This window comes from Salvelinus namaycush, unplaced genomic scaffold, assembly GCF_016432855.1.
Source record: "Salvelinus namaycush isolate Seneca unplaced genomic scaffold, SaNama_1.0 Scaffold1565, whole genome shotgun sequence".
NCBI lineage: Eukaryota > Metazoa > Chordata > Actinopteri > Salmoniformes > Salmonidae > Salvelinus > Salvelinus namaycush.
The window spans coordinates 1-22,500 of NW_024058303.1; the positions used below are offsets into that span (position 1 = coordinate 1).

The following is a 22,500-nucleotide window of genomic DNA, read 5'->3' on the forward strand; positions in this document are numbered from 1 at the left end:
CCTTGATTAATGAAAGTCAAACCACAACTTCTAAAAAGGAAAAGGCCTACTGGTCAGAAATGGCTCCTTGATTTGGATTAAATCATTTCACAAATGTGTTTATTGATGGACAAATGAAAAGTGGAAGATTCATTATAAATGGTCTGTTTTGTTGATAACTTCTGTGTGCATCAAAACTTCTATTTGTCCTTGAATCAGCAGAAAGTTGTTGGTCTCTGGTACCGTTGGCATATTTACCAGTCTGCTCCCCCTCTCCTTCCTAGAAGGCCTGAAATCATAAGTCAGATGTTATTTTAGAACGACATGTTCTTTCAGAGCCTCAACATGTCAGGGCATGTTATTAAGCCTTATAACCTCCAATAAGTGTTATTAATCCTTTATAACTTCTAATTAGTACAAATGGAATGACAAAGGCCATTAACACACATTTGGATTTAGCCTTAAAGCATTAAGTGATTAAAGTCAAGTTATCCACTTGCTTCAACGAATTAGGATGAGGTTAGAATTTGTAAAGTAATTGACATTGTGATTAGATTTACTTAATGGGTCTCTGGCGACTGGATATAATTCTATAATACTAAATCTTACATGATGCTGTCTCATCAGTCTCACAACAAGTCTCTCACCGGCTTCATTGACTTTGCAAATGAGCAGGATAGGCTAACAAGTGTTATAAATAGCCACGTAACCATTCAGTTCCAGTTTATACTGAAAGGGGAAGCCGTCTCTCAAATGGCATCCTATTCCCTTTATATAGGGTACTACTTCCCCATGGGGCTCTTGTCAAAGATAGTGCACTATATAGGGAGTAGGGTGGCGTTTGGGACTGAAGTTCTGTGCTACCACAGATATGTCCTTGTTATTTGGCTCATGTGTTTTTGTTGGCCTCTGGTGGTTGGGTGTGTACACAATGGCAGGCCTGTGAACCTAGAGAGGCTGAGCAGACAGCAGAACACACTGAGGCCTCTCTCTGAGACCAGGGAACTGCCTGTACCTTGTAGCACAGTCCCACCTAGATTTTTCTCGTCCACACCACCTCCCATCGCAGGTTCGTATTCACTAGATGCCAAACATTAGAAAACAGACTGAAACAGGTAAGGAATAACTTAACTTGTCCAGTAAGAAACGCCTGTTTTGGTTTTCTGTTGAAAACGTTTTTGCTACAGTGTGCACTAATGAATATGACCCAACTCTTATTCCAGCCCTGTATGATACCATGTTGACTAACTTGTAAAGGGCAAGCCCATGTGTAACTCTGTGTTGTTGTATGTGTCGAATTGCTATGCTTTATCTTGGCGAGGTCGCAGGTGCAAATGAGAACTTGTTCTCAACTAGCCTAACCTGGTTAAATAAAGGTGAAATAAATAAAAATTAAAAGCTGTATGTACTCCTGTTTCTCAGGACTGTCCCAGCAGTAATCAGTGTTCAACAAAGAATGTGATTTAGTCCTTTTCCCATGAAACAATCTGTACTTAGAAAGTATTTGAGATATGCATTACTTTTCACTTCAGTAACCGTTGACATAAATAGGTTGTGAGCAGCACTATGAAAACAGAGTCCTTTTCTCTACGCCCACAATGAGTGGTAACCTAACCTGCATTCATACAGCTGTCAATGGGCCTCTCATCATGCTCTGTGGCAGGTTCAGGTCACTTCCCCAAGCTTCCTAAATGACACAAAAACTATCAATAAAATACAATTTATTGAAGATCACAGTATGAAAAAAGAAAATCATTAAATAATGCAAAAGTATCTTCAGCATTTGGAAATTGTTAAAGAGCAAGTTGTCCTCTGTTTGATCGTACCGGCAAAAATACTGAAATATAAGACAGCATCTTGAGTAATGCAAAAACAATGTAAATACTGAGCTCCCACATCTTCCAATACACTATACATTCCACTTCTTTAGCAGTGTATTATCATCGTCATCATTATCTTACAAAACATGATCATTAGTGTTCCCTGCCAGAACTATCTCCCTTTATCTCACTGTTTGGCCAGTTCCCCTTTCACTCAACAATCACATTCCAACTATAGAATTCTAGTTCTATGATTCCAACCTCTAGTTCTATGATTCCAACCTCTAGTTCTATGATTCCAACCTGGCCCTTCCCTCAAGCAGTCCTAGGGAACCAGTGAGTTGTCGAGCAACCAATGAGAGCAGCAGCCTCTATGGATTGGCACTCCGGTGGGCCTATCATGGCCTCTGGACCAGTTTGCTTTTGCCTCCTCCTGCTCTGCCAGCTTGAAGTGGGTGTAGGAGAGGATGCCAGCGAGGGTAAGAGGATGCCCAGGCCCTGGTTTAGAGACAGAGGGTCCTGGAAGAGAACATAGCCCCCCAACAGGTGATGCAGAACTTGAAGTGGCCAAACATGTTGTAGCTGTAGGAGTTCACGGTTAAGGTCAAATTAAAAAAGAGCACACAGTGAATTTGAAATTTATCACATACACACCTTTGTAATATTGACCCCAGAGTTTATACTAGTTGTCATGGTGATTCCTCATATCATATCTCCGCCTCCTTATCAACAATATTGGAGGAGAAGGTCAAAGGTCCCTCCACTCTGACCTTATTCTTCAATGAGTTTTGAGAAGGAGAGAGGATGTGAGGAATCAAGGACAGATTAATTGACATTTTGAGACAGTACTATTGGTTGACCCTTGACCTCCAGCCAGAACAAAAGGATACGTGACAGCAGAGGTGTTCCCTATGATCCAGTAGATTGACAGGTTGACTAGGAAGGCTATGAGGCCAGATAGCATCACCATGGCCTGAAGGGAGAGATACAACATGTTAGCATCACCATGGTCTGAAGGTAAATACACAGCATGTTAGCATCACCATGGTCTGAAGTGACTGAAGGTAAATACACAGCATGTTAGCATCACCATGGCCTGAAGGGAGAGATACAACATGTTAGCATCACCATGGTCTGAAGATAGATACACAACATGTTAGCATCACCATGGCCTGAAGATAGATACACAACATGTTAGGCATCACCATGGTCTGAAGGTAGAGATAACAACATGTTAGCATCACACCATGGTCTGAAGGTAAAATACACAGCATGTTAGCATCACCCATGGTCTGAAAGGTAAATTACACAGCATGTTAGCATCCACCATGGTCTGAAGGTAAATACACAGCATGTTAGCATCACCATGGCCTGAAGTGAGATAACACAACATGTTAGCATCACCATGGTCTGAAGGTAGAGATACAACATGTTAGCATCACCAGTGGTCTGAAGGTAGAGATACAACATGTTTAGCATCACCATGGTCTGAAGATAGATACACAACATGTTTAGCATCACCATGGTCTGAAGGTAGAGATAACAACATTGTTAGCATCACCATGGTGCTGAAGGTAGAGATACAACATGTTAGCATCACCATGGTGCTGAAGGGAGAGATACAACATGTTAGCATCACCATGGTCTGAAGGTAGAGATACAACATGTTAAGCATCACCATGGTCTGAAGGTAGAGATACAACATGTTCCATTCATCCACATGGTCTGAAGGGAGAGAATACAACATGTTAGCTCACCATGGTCTGAAGGGAGAGATACAACATGTTAGCATCACCAGTGGTCTGAAGGTAGAGATACAACATGTTAGCATATCACCATGGGCCCTGAAGATAGATACACAACATGTTAGCATCACCCAATGGGTCTGAACGGGAAGAGATACAACATGTTTAGCATCACCAGGGTCTGAAGGGAGAGATACAACAATGTTAGCATCACCATGGCCTGAGATAGATACACAACATGTTAGCATCACCATGGTCTGAAGGGAGAGATACAACATGTTAGCATCACCATGGTCTGAAGGTAAATACACAGCATGTTAGCATCACCATGGTCTGAAGGTAAATACACAGCATGTTAGCATCACCATGGTCTGAAGATAGATACCAACATGTTAGCATCACCATGGTCTGAAGGTAAATACACAGCATGTTAGCATCACCATGGTCTGAAGATAGATACACAACATGTTAGCATCACCATGGTCTGAAGGTAGAGATACAACATGTTAGCATCACCATGGCCTGAAGATAGATACACAACATGTTAGCATCACCATGGTCTGAAGGGAGAGATACAACATGTTAGCATCACCATGGTCTGAAGGGAGAGATACAACATGTTAGCATCACCATGGTCTGAAGATAGATACACAACATGTTAGCATCACCATGGTCTGAAGGGAGAGATACAACATGTTAGCATCACCATGGTCTGAAGGTAAATACACAGCATGTTAGCATCACCATGGCCTGAAGATAGATACACAACATGTTAGCATCACCATGGTCTGAAGGTAGAGATACAACATGTTAGCATCACCATGGTCTGAAGGTAGAGATACAACATGTTAGCATTACCATGGTCTGAAGGGAGAGATACAACATGTTAGCATCACCATGGCCTGAAGGGAGAGATACAACATGTTAGCATCACCATGGCCTGAAGGGAGAGATACAACATGTTAGCATCACCATAGCCTGAAGGTAACAACAGCACAGTAGCATGTTAGCAGAATTAGCAACATCAGTATTTTACCACTGTTTGTTATTACTTGTCTATCATCAAGGGGGTGGAAGTGGAGGCTTGTCGACCTTAGGGGTCAGAACAACGGTGTTGAAGTGAGCGCCGAGTGGCAGGGTTTGGTTGCTGGGCAGACTACAGGCCACACACAGCTGACATGCTTTGACATGTTCATAGAGGACTAGTGCTTGTGTGCCTTCAGTGACTCTCTTATTAGAGTAATCCATCACAGGATGTAGTCTCTCACTCATTCTGAAGACAAACTGAAAGTATGAAACACCTTCTCTCAAAATAATTTACATTAACAAAATAGACTATTTGAATATTTAGGCTAAGCCAGGAATTCCCCCAAAGTCCCCCCCCCCACTTCTAACCTTGCATGCAAAAGAACTGATCGTTTCTTTGGCCCATCTGCTTAGGCCTGGTCTTAAAGTCTCTTACCCCAGTCATGCAGTATGAGATAGGTAGTGGGATTACAAACTTCCCCATCCCTGAACCAACCAAGGCCATGGCCATTCATCGAGTTCTGAACAGACTCACAATGCTGAGTTTCTTCCAAAATGTATGTTTCCCTGTGTGTCCTCAGAGAGCGAGAGGGAAACGGTAGAATAACTCAGTGACAGAGTCAACGCTGAGATCTGATTAGGTGTACTGATCTATTAGCTAACTGATTGGTGATCCCCCCCCCCCCCCCCCCCCCTCTGTCTCTTACCAGTGCTGGGAAGGGACCAGGGTCCGAGAGATGCCCCCTCTCCCCAGAGAGAGTTCGAAGAAGGGCACGAGGGAGAGGAGGAAGGCAGAGGACATGGGGGCCTGGTAGTAGAGTAGCTGCATGGGGAGGTTGACCTGGGAGCTCATGCTGTTTCACACCTACCCACTGAAGATAGAGGGAGGTGGGGGGGAGAGAGGGAGGAAGGTGGGGAGAGAGGGAGGGAGGTGGGGGGGAGAAGGTGAGGGAGGTGGAGAGGGAGGGAGGTGGGGAGGAGGAAGGTTGGGGGGGTGGGGGGGTGGGGGAAGAGCGGGAGGGAAGGTGGGGGAAGAGAGGGAGGGAGGTGGGGAGAGGGAGGGAGGGAGGTGGGGAGGAAGGGAGGTAAGGGAGGGAGGGAGGAGAGAGAGAGAAGAGAGAGAGAGGGAGTGGAGGGAGGGAGGGGGGGGAGGGAGGGAGGGAGGGAGGGAGGGAGGGAGGGAGAGAAGGGAGGGGGGGGTTAGGGGGAGCGAGATGGAGGGAGGTGGGAGGAGAGAGGGAGGGAGGAAGGTGGGGGGAGAGATATGTATTATCAATCAATAATGAGCCTGAGATAATAGTACAATCACCCTTGATAATAAGAAGTATGAATAAGGCAAGAAAGTCCACTAACATGTTCTAGTCTGTCTGCATCCCAACTAGCACCCTATTCCCTTTCTAGTGCACTACTTTAGACCAGGGCCATTAGGGAATAGGGTGCCATTTGGAAGACAACCGGTTCACCCATAGACTGTAGTGTTCACCAGGTCCAAGTGCACTTCAAAGCATCACTACTTACCACCTGATAGAGGGAGGTGACGAACACTCCTAGTGTGGCAAAGACCACCCCCAGGAGGTTGAATCTCACATCATAGTAGGAGTTGAGGATCACACCTAACGTTATGGGCACCTAGTAGACAGACACACATCACCTAACGTTATGGGCACCTAGTAGACAGACACACATCACCTAACGTTATGGGCACCTAGTAGACAGACACACATCACCTAACGTTATGGGCACCTAGTAGACAGACACACAGGAACACACAGCAGGTAAATAGTGTTACTGTAACTGTAACCATAAAAATACATTATAAAAAGTTAGGATTAGGCATTAGGATGGTTAGAAAACAAAAAGAACATTTTTAAAAACCTTTATTTTAACTAGGCAAGTCAGTTAAGAACAAATTCTTATTTACAAATACGGCCTACTCCGGACGATGCTGGGCCAATTGTGCGCCGCACTATGGGACTCTCAATCAAGGCCGGATGTGATACAGCCTGGATAGCACTGAGATGCAGTGCCTTAGACCGCTGCGCCACTCGGGAGCCCTGGTTAAAGGGATACTTCAGGATTTTTGTCAATGATGCCCTTTATCTACTTCCCCAGAGTCAGATGAACTAGTGGATAACATTTATGTCCAATGCGTGCAGTTTGATGGAAGTTGCTAACTAGCGTTAGCACAATGACTAGAGGTCTATGGATATCTGCTAGCATGCTAGTACAAGGACTGGAAGTATGGTAACTGCTAGCAGATAGCACAATGACTGGAAGTCTATGGATATCTGCTCGTGAAAGTACCTCTAACGTCCTTCATACTGGACAGAGAGATTTTATAACTTTGCCAGCTAGTGACCACTCTGCAAAGCTACATGAGTCATCTTGATTCAATGTAGAGCGTAATCACTGTACATTTTGTGGGCATGGCATTGGAACTACGAATATAATTTAATTTTGCTGTGATTATTTTACCACTTTCTGGGTGGAGTTATAGGATTTATTATTTTCAAACAATGTTAATATTGCCAATTTCACATACAATGACATCAAATTTCGGTTTATTCCAAGATGATAATGAATTCAATTTCCTGGTCAATAATTTAATTGTATTATTGAAATTCTTTATACACAAATGCAGATTAATGAAGGCTACTATTCCTCATTTATTTATTTTTTGAACGAGAGCTTGATCTTTGTTGTTGTTGCAATCATTAAGAGTTAAAAATAACTGAAACTCACTACATTTGAAACATACAGGATACGCATAATTTACTGTATATAAGACCTGTTTGTAAAATTTTGTTTTTCTTTAAACTTGTGTGCTTGGTTGTGTATAATTCAACTTCGGTATGTTTGTACAATTAGAAAAGTATTTTATATATATTTTTTAAATTCAATAAATGCCAGTCTGCCATTCTGTATGGAATGCTAGATACATTGTAGTAGACAGCATTTGTACATTGCAACCCCCCCCCCTACCTACCAAAGTCAACTTGATCTTGGTGGAGAATGTCTTCTTGTAGTACATTGTCTGTATGACAATGATCACAGGAGTTGTCATCACTTTGGCCAGCTGGTAAGTGCCGATGGTGTTGTTTTGTAAAGACAGATTGGTGAAAGCCACGAAGCCACAGAAGCTTAGAGCAAGCCAGATAATTTTGGTGGGTTGGAGACTCTTTGGCGCAAATATGTCCATCTTCTGGCATAGCCATAGTCCAAGCCATGTCACAACGAAATGGATCAGAGTTAGTGTCATGTTTGGGAAGCCATAGTGAACATAGATCCATTTGTTGATGAAAACGATGCATATCGATGATAGCAAATTGGCCAATAATCCAATGACGAGGCGGCTATTCGAGAAAAGGTCCGACAGTCGGTTAGCCATGGTCGTCTTGAGAACTGTCCTGTAAAAATCTACATACAGGTTTCAGTAGTACCGTATAGTATGAAGCTAGGTAGCTAATGTACACCAACAAAAATGTCTACCCTCTGCCACACATCAGGAAAAGTTGCGGGGGTCTCTCTCCAGGCTTCGACACTACCGACTGATCGGGCATACATCCCCTTTCGTAAACATTTACAGGGCCTATACAAAGGCATTACATTCTATAGTGTTCCGGTCCTGCATGTACAGTTACACAACGCTTTCATACTTTTCCATCGCATGTGGATCATACAGGAGAAAGAGCCTGGTTGCAACTTAACGGGAGCAGTGACGTCAGATGATGCGATCTTTACTTCCGTGTTCTGCGAAGAGAACTAGCCACGTCAGTGCCCTACAGCGCCTACCCGTGGACACTTTGGAAAGTTGCGAAGGCGATAACCTAAACCATCTCTTCTCGACCTATACAAGGTGGTGTCTCAAACATTCCTTATACTCTTCTAGATTCAGATACGTATTTTGCATCCTGCCTGTGCATGGCCCAAAGACAAACAATATTTCAGTCAAGTCACTTTTATTGTATACAAAATGCAGAAAATCATTCACCCCATTACTTAAATTTGGCAACAAAAAAAAAACAATATATAAAAAAAAAAAGAGAAACAAAATGTCCGGATGGGGTGTATTTATGGTTGGATCTCGTACCCCAGCGGGTCCAGACCCTTATCCAATAAGAGAAGAGACGACTCCCTCATCTTCTGAAGGAACTTCCTCAGCTCATCCTTGGAGAACACCTGAAAGAGAGCGAGAGACAGAGGGAACATAGTTAGCAAAATGAAGAAGAGGAGGATGGGAAAGTAGACGAGGGAAAGAGAAGAAAGCAACGCAGTGACAGGGAGAGATACTGTAAGATAGTGTTGATATTGTGTTGAGCTACAATGTTGAAGTGCTTCTACACCTGCATTGCATTGCTGCTGGGGTTTCTGTACAGCACTTTGTGACATCAGCTGATGTAAGAAGGGCTTTATAAATACATTTGATTGAAGTCGTTAGGCCAGGCTCACACTCAACCTCCGTCTACCCAGAGATTCAGCTTGACTGGTGGTGCGTTCCAATAGTCTAAAGTGGGCTCCTCTCCTAGTCTCATTGTCTTCATCAGTACTGATGTGAAAGAACTGGACAGGTGCCAGATGAAGGAGAAGAGGAAGGCACACTAGACTATTAGGTGAATGTCAATAGTGCTTCCTTAAAGCCACAGTAGACTATTAGGTGAATGTCAATAGTGCTTCCTTAAAGCCACAGTAGACTATTAGGTGAATGTCAATAGTGTTTCCTTAAAGCCACAGTAGACTATTAGGTCAATGTCAATAGTGTTTCCTTAAAGCCACAGTAGACTATTAGGTGAATGTCAATAGTGTTTCCTTAAAGCCACAGTAGACTATTAGGTGAATGTCAATAGTGCTTCCTTAAAGCCACAGTAGACTATTAGGTGAATGTCAATAGTGTTTCCTTAAAGCCACAGTAGACTATTAGGTCAATGTCAATAGTGTTTCCTTAAAGCCACAGTAGACTATTAGGTGAATGTCAATAGTGTTTCCTAAAACCACAGTAGACTTGAGAAGCACCTCAGAGCAGAGTAGTTGCAGATTGTAGCAGACGAAGGAAAGGAGACATGAGAGAGAAGAGGATGCCCTCAGCCCAGGTCAGACTCCAGTGCAGACCATGTAAAATATCATGTCTAAACTACAGACCATGTAAAATATCATGTCTAAACTACAGACCATGTAAAATATAATGTCTAAACTACAGACCATGTAAAATATCATGTCTAAACTACAGACCATGTAAAATATCATGTCTAAACTACAGACCATGTAAAATATCATGTCTAAACTACAGACCATGTAAAATATCATGTCTTTTTTATTTATTTATTTATTTCACCTTTATTTAACCAGGTAGGCAAATTGAGAACACGTGCTCATTTACAATTGCGACCTGGCCAAGATAAAGCAAAGCAGTTCGATACATACAACAACACATAGTTACACATGGAGTAGAACAAACATACAGTCACAATAATACAGTGAAAAAATAAGTCTATATACAATGTGAGCAAGTGAGGTGAGATAAGGGAGGTGAAGGCAAACAAAATATATATAAAAATAAATAAAAATATAAAAAGGCCATGGTGGCGAAGTAAATACAATATAGCAAGTAAAAAAAAACACTGGAATGGTTGGTTTGCAGTGGAAGAAAGTACAAAGTAGAGATAGAAATAATGGGGTGCAAAGGAGCAAAAATAAATAAATGAATACAGTAGGTAAAGAGGTAGTTGTTTGGGCTAAATTATAGATAGGCTATGTACAGGTGCAGTAATCTATGAGCTGCTCTGACAGCTGGTGCTTAAAGCTAGTGAGGGAGATAAGTGTTTCCAGTTTCAGAGATTTTTGTAGTTCGTTCCAGTCATTGGCAGCAGAGAACTGGAAGGAGAGGCGGCCAAAGGAAGAATTGGTTTTGGGGGTGACCAGAGAGATATACCTGCTGGAGCGCGTGCTACAGGTAGGTGCTGCTATGGTGACCAGCGAGCTGAGATAAGGGGGGACTTTACCTAGCAGGGTCTTGTAGATGACCTGGAGCCAGTGGGTTTGGCGACGAGTATGAAGCGAGGGCCAGCCAACGAGAGTGTACAGGTCGCAGTGGTGGGTAGTGTAAGGGGCTTTGGTGACAAAACGGATGGCACTGTGATAGACTGCATCCAATTTATTGAGTAGGGTATTGGAGGCTATTTTGTAAATGACATCACCGAAGTCGAGGATTGGTAGGATGGTCAGTTTTACAAGGGTATGTTTGGCAGCATGAGTGAAGGATGCTTTGTTGCGGAATAGGAAGCCAATTCTAGATTTAACTTTGGATTGGAGATGTTTGATGTGAGTCTGGAAGGAGAGTTTACAGTCTAACCAGACACCTAGGTATTTGTAGTTGTCCACATATTCTAAGTCAAAGCCGTCTAGAGTAGTGATGTTGGACAGGCGGGCAGGTGCAGGCAGCGATCGGTTGAAGAGCATGCATTTAGTTTTACTTGTATTTAAGAGCAATTGGAGGCCACGGAAGGAGAGTTGTATGGCATTGAAGCTCGCCTGGAGGGTTGTTAACACAGTGTCAAAAGAAGGGCCAGAAAGTATACAGAATAGTGTCGTCTGCGTAGAGGTGGATCAGAGACTCACCAGCAGCAAGAGCGACATCATTGATGTATACAGAGAAGAGAGTCGGTCCAAGAATTGAACCCTGTGGCACCCCCATAGAGACTGCCAGAGGCCCGGACAACAGACCCTCCGATTTGACACACTGAACTCGATCAGAGAAGTAGTTGGTGAACCAGGCGAGGCAATCATTAGAGAAACCAAGGCTGTCAAGTCTGCCGATGAGGATGTGGTGATTGACAGAGTCAAAAGCCTTGGCCAGGTCAATGAATACGGCTGCACAGTATTGTTTCCTATCGATGGCGGTTAAGATATCGTTTATGACCTTGAGCGTGGCTGAGGTGCACCCATGACCAGCTCTGAAACCAGATTGCATAGCGGAGAAGGTATGGTGGGATTCGAAATGGTCGGTAATCTGTTTGTTAACTTGGCTTTCGAAGACCTTAGAAAGGCAGGGTAGGATAGATATGGGTCTGTAGCTGTTTGGGTTAAGAGTGTCCCCCCCTTTGAAGAGGGGGATAACCGCAGCTGCTTTCCAATCTTTGGGAATCTCAGACGACACGAAAGAGAGGTTGAAAAGGCTAGTAATAGGGGTGGCAACAATTTCAGCAGATAGTTTTAGAAAGAAAGGGTCCAGATTATCTAGCCCGGCTGATTTGTAAGGGTCCAGATTTTGCAGCTCTTTCAGAACATCAGCTGACTGTATTTGGGAGAAAGAGAAATGGGGAAGGCTTGGGCGAGTTGCTGTGGGGGGTGCAGTGCTGTTGACCGGGGTAGGGGTAGCCAGGTGGAAAGCATGACCAGCCGTAGAAAAATGCTTATTGAAATTCTCAATTATAGTGGATTTGTCGGTGGTGACAGTGTTTCCTATCTTCAGTGCAGTTGGAAGCTGGGAGGAGGTGTTCTTATTCTCCATGGACTTTACAGTGTCCCAGAACTTTTTTGAGTTTGTGTTGCAGGAAGCAAATTTCTGCTTGAAAAAGCTAGCCTTGGCTTTTCTAACTGCCTGTGTATATTGGTTCCTAGCTTCCCTGAAAAGTTGCATATCACGGGGGCTGTTCGATGCTAATGCAGAACGCCATAGGATGTTTTTCTGTTGGTTAAGGGCAGTCAGGTCAGGAGAGAACCAAGGGCTATATCTGTTCCTGGTTCTAAATTTCTTGAATGGGGCATGCTTATTCAAGATGGTGAGGAAGGCATTTAAAAAAAATATCCAGGCATCCTCTACTGACGGGATAAGATCAATATCCTTCCAGGATACCTCGGCCAGGTCGATTAGAAAGGCCTGCTCGCTGAAGTGTTTCAGGGAGCGTTTGACAGTGATGAGTGGAGGTAGTTTGACCGCTGACCCATTACGGATGCAGGCAATGAGGCAGTGATCGCTGAGATCTTGGTTGAAAACAGCAGAGGTGTATTTGGAGGGCAAGTTGGTTAGGATGATATCTATGAGGGTACCCGTGTTTACGGAATTGGGGTGGTACCTGGTAGGTTCATTGATAATTTGTGTGAGATTGAGGGCATCAAGCTTAGATTGTAGGATGGCTGGGGTGTTAAGCATGTTCCAATTTAGGTCGCCTAGCAGCACGAGCTCTGAAGATAGATGGGGGGCAATCAGTTCACATATGGTGTCCAGAGCACAGCTGGGGGCAGAGGGTGGTCTATAGCAGGCGGCAACGGTGAGAGACTTGTTTTTAGAGAGGTGGATTTTTAAAAGTAGAAGTTCAAATTGTTTGGGAACAGACCTGGATAGTAAAACAGAACTCTGCAGGCAATCTTTGCAGTAGATTGCAACACCGCCCCCTTTGGCCGTTCTATCTTGTCTGAAAATGTTGTAATTAGGGATGAAAATGTCAGAATTTTTGGTGGTCTTCCTAAGCCAGGATTCAGACACGGCTAAAACATCCGGGTTGGCAGAGTGTGCTAAAGCAGTGAACAAAACAAACTTAGGGAGGAGGCTTCTAATGTTAACATGCATGAAACCAAGGCTATTACGGTTACAGAAGTCATCAAAAGAGACCGCCTGGGGAATAGGAGTGGAGCTAGGTACTGCAGGGCCTGGGTTCACCTCTACATCACCAGAGGAACAGAGGAGGAGTAGGATAAGGGTACGGCTAAAAGCTATGAGAATTGGTCGTCTAGAACGTCTAGAACAGAGAGTAAAAGGAAGTTTCTGGGGGCGATAAAATAGCTTCAAGGAATAATGTACAGACAAAGGTATGGCAGGATGTGAATACAGTGGAGGTAAACCTAGGTATTGAGTGATGATGAGAGAGATATTGTCTCTAGAAACATCATTGAAACCAGGTGATGTCATCGCATATGTGGGTGGTGGAACTGAAAGGTTGGATATGGTATAGTGAACAGGGCTAGAGGCTCTACAGTGAAATAAGCCAATAAACACTAAACAGAACAGCAATGGACAAGGCATATTTACATTAAGGAGAGGCATGCTTAATCGAGTGATCATAAGGGTCCAGTGAGTAGAGGTTGGTTGGGGTCACGGCGATCCAGACAGCTGGCCGGGTAGATGGCTATCGGTAGCAAGATAGCATAGGATGGAAGTCTATTTATTTTTTATTTTTTTTAGACACCTCGTGCGTTTCCGTCGGTAGATTAGTGGGGTTCCGTGTAGTAGAGGGGATCAATCCAATTGGCAAAATAGATATAGTGACCCAAGAAAAATTGTCCGATATACTTATTCAGATAGCAGCCGATAAGACAGCTAACGATTAGCGGGCCCCAGATGAGCGTTCAGGTAACGTTGCGACGGAGGTGCCAGTTGGATAACTCCCTCGGGCAGATAATGTCGGCAGTCAGTCGTGAAGGCCCGATGGGGCTCCGCATCTGCAGCAACAACAACAACAACAACAAAAAAAAAACTGGTCCGGATAGGTGACTGTAGCCCAGGAATGGCTGATGGAACTCCTCAGCTGGCTAGCTTCGGAATAATTTAAGTTTGCTCCGGGATCGACGTAAGCCAATAGTCACACGGTTTGCAGCTAGCTAGCTGCGAAATCAAGGTGCAAACGTCCAGAGCCTGCGGCTGAAATCCGGGGACACTGAGAAAAATAGGCCCGGTATGCTCCGGTCCGAGTCGCGTTGCACAAAAGTGTCAATAGATTATCGAGCTGAAGGAATAGCTGAAGACCACAACGTGGGCAGCTGAAACACCAACGCTAGCCAGCAAACCGGCTAACTTCTGGGCAGCTTCAGATCAGCTACTGGCTAGCTTCTAGTTAGCTTCTGGGTAGCTTCCGGCTAGCTTCTGGCTAGTTTCGGCCGGCTTCTGGTTAGCCTCTGGCTAGCTACCACTGTGGATTTTCAGATTTGAGGTAAATAATACTTTTTTTTGTAATTGGTGAGGCGGGTTGCAGGAAAGCTTTTGTAGTTGAGTTCTTGGATAATAAAATATATAAAGATATGCGAAGAAAGGTGTAAATATATATGTATACAGGACACGACAATACGAGGACAAAAAAAGACGTCTAAACTCCAGACCGTGTAAATATCATGTCTAAACTCCAGACCGTGTAAATATCATGTCTAAACTCCAGACCGTGTAAATATCATGTCTAAACTCCAGACCGTGTAAATATCATGTCTAAACTCCAGACCGTGTAAATATCATGTCTAAACTCCAGACCGTGTAAATATCATGTCTAAACTCCAGACCGTGTAAATATCATGTCTAAACTCCAGACCGTGTAAATATCATGTCTAAACTCCAGACCGTGTAAATATCATGTCTAAACTCCAGACCGTGTAAATATCATGTCTAAACTCCAGACCGTGTAAATATCATGTCTAAACTACAGACCGTGTAAATATCATGTCTAAACTACAGACCGTGTAAATATCATGTCTAAACTACAGACCGTGTAAATATCATGTCTAAACTACAGACCGTGTAAATATCATGTCTAAACTACAGACCGTGTAAATATCATGTCTAAACTACAGACCGTGTAAATATCATGTCTAAACTACAGACCGTGTAAATATCATGTCTAAACTACAGACCGTGTAAATATCATGTCTAACTACAGACCGTGTAAATATCATGTCTAAACTACAGACCGTGTAAATATCATGTCTAAACTACAGACCGTGTAAATATCATGTCTAAACTACAGACCGTGTAAATATCATGTCTAAACTACAGACCGTGTAAATATCATGTCTAAACTACAGACCGTGTAAATATCATGTCTAAACTACAGACCGTGTAAATATCATGTCTAAACTACAGACCGTGTAAATATCATGTCTAAACTACAGACCGTGTAAATATCATGTCTAAACTACAGACCGTGTAAATATCATGTCTAAACTACAGACCGTGTAAATATCATGTCTAAACTACAGACCGTGTAAATATCATGTCTAAACTACAGACCGTGTAAATATCATGTCTAACTACAGACCGTGTAAATATCATGTCTAAACTACAGACCGTGTAAATATCATGTCTAAACTACAGACCGTGTAAATATCATGTCTAAACTACAGACCGTGTAAATATCATGTCTAAACTACAGACCGTGTAAATATCATGTCTAAACTACAGACCGTGTAAATATCATGTCTAAACTACAGACCGTGTAAATATCATGTCTAAACTACAGACCGTGTAAATATCATGTCTAAACTACAGACCGTGTAAATATCATGTCTAAACTACAGACCGTGTAAATATCATGTCTAAACTACAGACCGTGTAAATATCATGTCTAAACTACAGACCGTGTAAATATCATGTCTAAACTACAGACCGTGTAAATATCATGTCTAAACTACAGACCGTGTAAATATCATGTCTAAACTACAGACCGTGTAAATATCATGTCTAAACTACAGACCGTGTAAATATCATGTCTAAACTACAGACCGTGTAAATATCATGTCTAAACTACAGACCGTGTAAATATCATGTCTAAACTACAGACCGTGTAAATATCATGTCTAAACTACAGACCGTGTAAATATCATGTCTAAACTACAGACCGTGTAAATATCATGTCTAAACTACAGACCGTGTAAATATCATGTCTAAACTACAGACCGTGTAAATATCATGTCTAAACTACAGACCGTGTAAATATCATGTCTAAACTACAGACCGTGTAAATATCATGTCTAAACTACAGACCGTGTAAATATCATGTCTAAACTACAGACCGTGTAAATATCATGTCTAAACTACAGACCGTGTAAATATCATGTCTAAACTACAGACCGTGTAAATATCATGTCTAAACTACAGACCGTGTAAATATCATGTCTAAACTACAGACCGTGTAAATATCATGTCTAAACTACAGACCGTGTAAATATCATGTCTAAACTACAGACCGTGTAAATATCATGTCTAAACTACAGACCGTGTAAATATCATGTCTAAACTACAGACCGTGTAAATATCATGTCTAAACTACAGACCGTGTAAATATCATGTCTAAACTACAGACCGTGTAAATATCATGTCTAAACTACAGACCGTGTAAATATCATGTCTAAACTACAGACCGTGTAAATATCATGTCTAAACTACAGACCGTGTAAATATCATGTCTAAACTACAGACCGTGTAAATATCATGTCTAAACTACAGACCGTGTAAATATCATGTCTAAACTACAGACCGTGTAAATATCATGTCTAAACTACAGTACAGACCATGTAAATATCATGTCTAAACTACAGTACAGACCATGTAAATATCATGTCTAAACTACAGACCATGTAAAATATCATGTCTAAACTACAGACCATGTAAAATATCATGTCTAAACTACAGACCATGTAAAATATCATGTCTAAACTACACTACAGACCATGTAAATATCATGTGTAAACTACAGTACAGACCATGTAAATATCATGTCTAAACTACAGACCATGTAAATATCATGTCTAAACTACAGACCATGTAAATATCATGTCTAAACTCCAGTACAGACCATGTAAATATCATGTCTAAACTCCAGTACAGACCATGTAAATATCATGTCTAAACTCCAGTACAGACCATGTAAATATCATGTCTAAACTCCAGTACAGACCGTGTAAATATCATGTCTAAACTCCAGTACAGACCATGTAAATATCATGTCTAAACTCCAGTACAGACCATGTAAATATCATGTCTAAACTCCAGTACAGACCATGTAAATATCATGTCTAAACTCCAGTACAGACCGTGTAAATATCATGTGTAAACTACAGACCTCGTAGAGGCGGTGTTGGTCTGAGGCGATGATATCAGCCAGTCTGAGACTCTCCTGGTGACGTTGTGTTCTCTGCAGGACCGTCTGCAACAGGAAGGACATCATGGGCAGACAGAGTCTACGGAGCAGCACCATCTGGTGACCTCTCTCCGGGTCCTCCTCCGTATCCTGGAATACAACCACAGTGGTAGAAGTAACCTGTACCTAGAAAGAACAGTGCCCCGTGTGGCTCAGTTGGTAGAGCATGGCGCTTGCAACGCCAGGGTTGTGGGTTCGATTCCCACGGGGGGCCAGTACAAAAAAAAAAAAAAAAATGAATGTATGTACTTGTAAGTCGCTCTGGATAAGAGCGTCTGCTAAATGACTTAAATGTAAATGTAAATGTAAACAGTAGTACTGGAGACAGAGCGCTTATACAGGCTGCTAACCTAGCGCTGAGCCCTCCTCATACCACCAACTGGCAATTACTACCATTAATAGTCAGACAGACCTCTCTGACGTCGACCATCCAGCCCCCGTCCACAAACAGCAGGACGTTATAGATTCTCTCCTTCACGTCTTCAGTCAGAGCCTCCAGACGGCCGGTCCAGCTGTCATGTTCCAGCTACAGGAGAGTAAACACTTTACACACCTTTTTTACTTTTTTTTTGTTGTCAATTACGCTAAATAATAGCATTGTTGGCATTGGCGTTCTTCATCTGATCCAGGAACAGCTACACCAAACAAAATAAACTCCTCACCAGTTCACCCATAACACAGAGACTGATCTAGGATCAGAGTGTACCTGGTACCCTATCCCCTACATAGTAAACTCATTTTGACCTGAGCCTCCTAGAGAGTGCACTAGTTTTAACCATAACCCTATGGTGCACTATATAGGGAATAGGGTGTATCTATGGTGCACTATATAGGGAATAGGGTGTATCTATGGTGCACTATATAGGGAATATCTATGGTGCACTATATAGGGTGTATTGTGTACCTGGTACTCGTTCTCCTTCATCTCGTAGGCCACCTTCGCAGTGAACTTGGCCTGGGCCGGCAGGCTGGGCTTCTGAGGGGGGGAGTTCATGTGATGGAACCACTCATTAAACGCCTCATGAGCTTCCTGGGGGGGGGGGAGAGAGAGAGAGAGACACACCACTTATACAACTACAGGAGACCTCTCTAAAAACACTCAATAACCAGTCGAGCCAATCACAGCGCTGCGAGAGCTTGTCCCCTCACCAGGTAAGCGCGGACGCACAGGTGTTCCCTGATGGCGTTCTCATCCTCCGCGGGAAGGGGCGTGTCCAGGCCTAGCTCCTCCCACTGGCGGTATATCTCCCTCATGGAGTCCTCTGGGACCTTACTGAACACCACCTTCGCTGCATGGTGTTTCTTACAGGCTGGAGGAGATGACAGAGAGGAGAGAGACAGAACACTGGATCAACAGCGTGGTTGGAAAAGCAGGACAGCCAATACAATGTTAATGTGTGGGGATAAGTTGGTAGTATGGGAGAACAACTCTCAACACAGGAAGCAGTGATCGGTTTCAGAACCTTGTGTGTAACGTACCCAGGAACCTCCTCATGATGGCGTTGCTCTGTTTCAGGGCCTCAGCTCTCTGGGCGGGGTCAAACACCAGCCAATCAATCACATCGATCTTCCTCTGGTCCTCCTGGGGGGGATACAGGGTTAACATGACCACATGGTGTCCTTCGTACTGCTGAGGTGACGGTGTCCAGTGTGTGTGTTTCATACCGCTGAGGTGACGGTGTCCAGTGTGTGTTTCATACCGCTGAGGTGACGGTGTCCAGTGTGTGTGTGTTTCATACCGCTGAGGTGACGGTGTCCAGTGTGTGTGTGTTTCATACCGCTGAGGTGACGGTGTCCAGTGTGTGTGTGTTTCATACCGCTGAGGTGACGGTGTCCAGTGTGTGTGTGTTTCATACCGCTGAGGTGCCGGTGTCCAGTGTGTGTGTGTTTCATACCGCTGAGGTGACGGTGTCCAGTGTGTGTGTGTTTCATACCGCTGAGGTGACGGTGTCCAGTGTGTGTGTGTTTCATACCGCTGAGGTGACGGTGTCCAGTGTGTGTGTGTTTCATACCGCTGAGGTGACGGTGTCCAGTGTGTGTGTGTTTCATACCGCTGAGGTGACGGTGTCCAGTGTGTGTGTGTTTCATACCGCTGAGGTAATGGTGTCCAGTGTGTGTGTGTTTCATACCGCTGAGGTGACGGTGTCCAGTGTGTGTGTGTTTCATACCTCTGAGGTGCCGGTGTCCAGTGCAGGGGTGAGGTCATGATGAGCGAACTCCTCAGTGTCTCTCTCTCTGATGTTCTCCACCACCATCTTAGTGACCGCTGCCACGTCCAGACCTGACCACAACACAACACCTGTACCTTTAATAGACTGCTGCCACGTCCAGACCACAACACAACACCTGTACCTTTAATAGACTGCTGCCACGTCCAGACCACAACACAACACCTGTACCTTTAATAGACTGCTGCCACATCCTTACCACAACACGACAGGACAGTTAGAAACCTGGACCTTTAAATGTGCAATATGCTCCACCATTTCCTGGTTGCTAAAATTCAAATATAAACTGAAATGAGGTGAACTATGACAAAATAAGCAAGTATACTGTAGAGAATCATTGTACCATCTAAACCACTGAAATATATGATCAATAACCAAAAAATATTGTGTTTTCAGCTGTTTGAAACTGGTGCACAACACCTAAAGATGAAAAAAACTAAACTTAAGAACGGGAAGCATAGAAATAGAACAGATCTACCGCTTCTTAGGCTCGCTTTCAATGAGAATTACAGATCTATAACTCCTTATGTGAATTTGGTCGGGTCACCCCCAAAAAGTGACATATTGCAGCTTTAACAGACCTTGGTTTTTCCACCTTCCTACAGTCCATAGCTGCAGAAAAGAGAAAGTCTGCATGGCCTATTTTAATATATTTACAAACCTCATTGAATTGGCGGCTGTAGAATCTCAGAGGTATGTACGACCGTGTGACTCTGTAGCTTCACACCAAGAGGTTGTCAAACATCTGGCCCACCGGCCCATTCAATCCTCGCTGAAGCTTTGAGTATTTATCATGTGGTTTTGTTTTTTAATGTTTTTTGGGGATGGATAACAGTCATTTATAGTCTCTACACTCTGTCCAGCTAGATAACAGTCTCTTCACTCTGTCCAGCTAGATAACAGTCATTTACAGTCTCTTCACTCTGACCAGCTTGATAACAGTCATTTATAGTCTCTTCACTCTGACCAGCTAGATAACAGTCATTTATAGTCTCTTCACTCTGTCCAGCTTGATAACAGTCATTTACAGTCTCTTCACTCTGTCCAGCTTGATAACAGTCATTTATAGTCTCTTCACTCTGTCCAGCTTGATAACAGTCATTTATAGTCTCTACACTCTGTCCAGCTAGATAACAGTCTCTTCACTCTGTCCAGCTTGATAACAGTCATTTATAGTCTCTACACTCTGTCCAGCTAGATAACAGTCTCTTCACTCTGTCCAGCTTGATAACAGTCATTTATAGTCTCTACACTCTGTCCAGCTAGATACGTCATTTATAGTCTCTACACTCTGTCCAGCTAGATACGTCATTTATAGTCTCTACACTCTGTCCAGCTAGATACGTCATTTATAGTCTCTTCACTCTGTCCAGCTTGATAAGTCATTTATAGTCTCTTCACTCTGTCCAGCTTGATAACAGTCATTTACAGTCTCTACACTCTGACCAGCTTGATAACAGTCATTTACAGTCTCTTCTCTCTGTCCAGCTAGATAACAGTCATTTATAGTCTCTTCACTCTGACCAGCTTGATAAGTCATTTATAGTCTCTTCTCTCTGTCCAGCTAGATAACAGTCATTTATAGTCTCTTCACTCTGTCCAGCTTGATAACAGTCATTTATAGTCTCTTCACTCTGTCCAGCTTGATAACAGTCATTTATAGTCTCTTCACTCTGTCCAGCTTGATAACAGTCATTTATAGTCTCTACACTCTGTCCAGCTAGATACGTCATTTATAGTCTCTACACTCTGTCCAGCTTGATAAGTCATTTATAGTCTCTTCACTCTGTCCAGCTTGATAACAGTCTCTTCACTCTGTCCAGCTTGATAACAGTCATTTATAGTCTCTACACTCTGTCCAGCTTGATAACAGTCATTTATAGTCTCTTCACTCTGTCCAGCTTGATAACAGTCATTTATAGTCTCTTCACTCTGTCCAGCTTGATAACAGTCATTTATAGTCTCTTCACTCTGTCCAGCTTGATAACAGTCATTTATAGTCTCTACACTCTGTCCAGCTAGATACGTCATTTATAGTCTCTACACTCTGTCCAGCTTGATAAGTCATTTATAGTCTCTTCACTCTGACCAGCTTGATAACAGTCATTTATAGTCTCTTCACTCTGTCCAGCTTGATAACAGTCATTTATAGTCTCTACACTCTGTCCAGCTAGATACGTCATTTATAGTCTCTACACTCTGTCCAGCTTGATAAGTCATTTATAGTCTCTTCACTCTGTCCAGCTTGATAACAGTCTCTTCACTCTGTCCAGCTTGATAACAGTCATTTATTGTCTCTACACTCTGTCCAGCTAGATAACAGTCATTTATAGTCTCTTCACTCTGTCCAGCTTGATAACAGTCATTTATAGTCTCTTCACTCTGTCCAGCTAGATAACAGTCATTTATAGTCTCTTCACTCTGTCCAGCTTGATAACAGTCATTTATAGTCTCTTCACTCTGTCCAGCTTGATAACAGTCATTTATAGTCTCTTCACTCTGTCCAGCTTGATAACAGTCATTTATAGTCTCTACACTCTGTCCAGCTAGATACGTCATTTATAGTCTCTACACTCTGTCCAGCTTGATAAGTCATTTATAGTCTCTTCACTCTGACCAGCTTGATAACAGTCATTTATAGTCTCTTCACTCTGTCCAGCTTGATAACAGTCATTTATAGTCTCTACACTCTGTCCAGCTAGATACGTCATTTATAGTCTCTACACTCTGTCCAGCTTGATAAGTCATTTATAGTCTCTTCACTCTGTCCAGCTTGATAACAGTCTCTTCACTCTGTCCAGCTTGATAA

At 43.0% G+C, this 22,500-nt stretch overlaps 1 protein-coding gene and 1 pseudogene across 1 annotated transcript in view; both read right to left on the reverse strand.

The window, feature by feature from the left end:
* Window positions 1-1,683: 1,683 nt before the first annotated feature.
* LOC120037102 lies at window positions 1,684-8,312 on the reverse strand (annotated as a pseudogene).
* A 200-nt stretch (window positions 8,313-8,512) lies between these two features.
* LOC120037101 (nuclear pore complex protein Nup107-like) overlaps window positions 8,513-22,500 on the reverse strand; it is a 35,510-nt gene continuing 21,522 nt past the window's right edge. The window contains exons 20-26 of the mRNA XM_038983277.1: window positions 19,632-19,744; window positions 18,943-19,045; window positions 18,613-18,773; window positions 18,368-18,493; window positions 17,876-17,989; window positions 17,386-17,553; window positions 8,513-8,749 (exon numbers count right to left, since the gene is read on the reverse strand). Coding sequence (XP_038839205.1) covers window positions 8,642-8,749; window positions 17,386-17,553; window positions 17,876-17,989; window positions 18,368-18,493; window positions 18,613-18,773; window positions 18,943-19,045; window positions 19,632-19,744 — 893 coding nt within the window. The 3' untranslated portion in view covers window positions 8,513-8,641. The remainder of the gene's footprint in view (window positions 8,750-17,385; window positions 17,554-17,875; window positions 17,990-18,367; window positions 18,494-18,612; window positions 18,774-18,942; window positions 19,046-19,631; window positions 19,745-22,500) is intronic.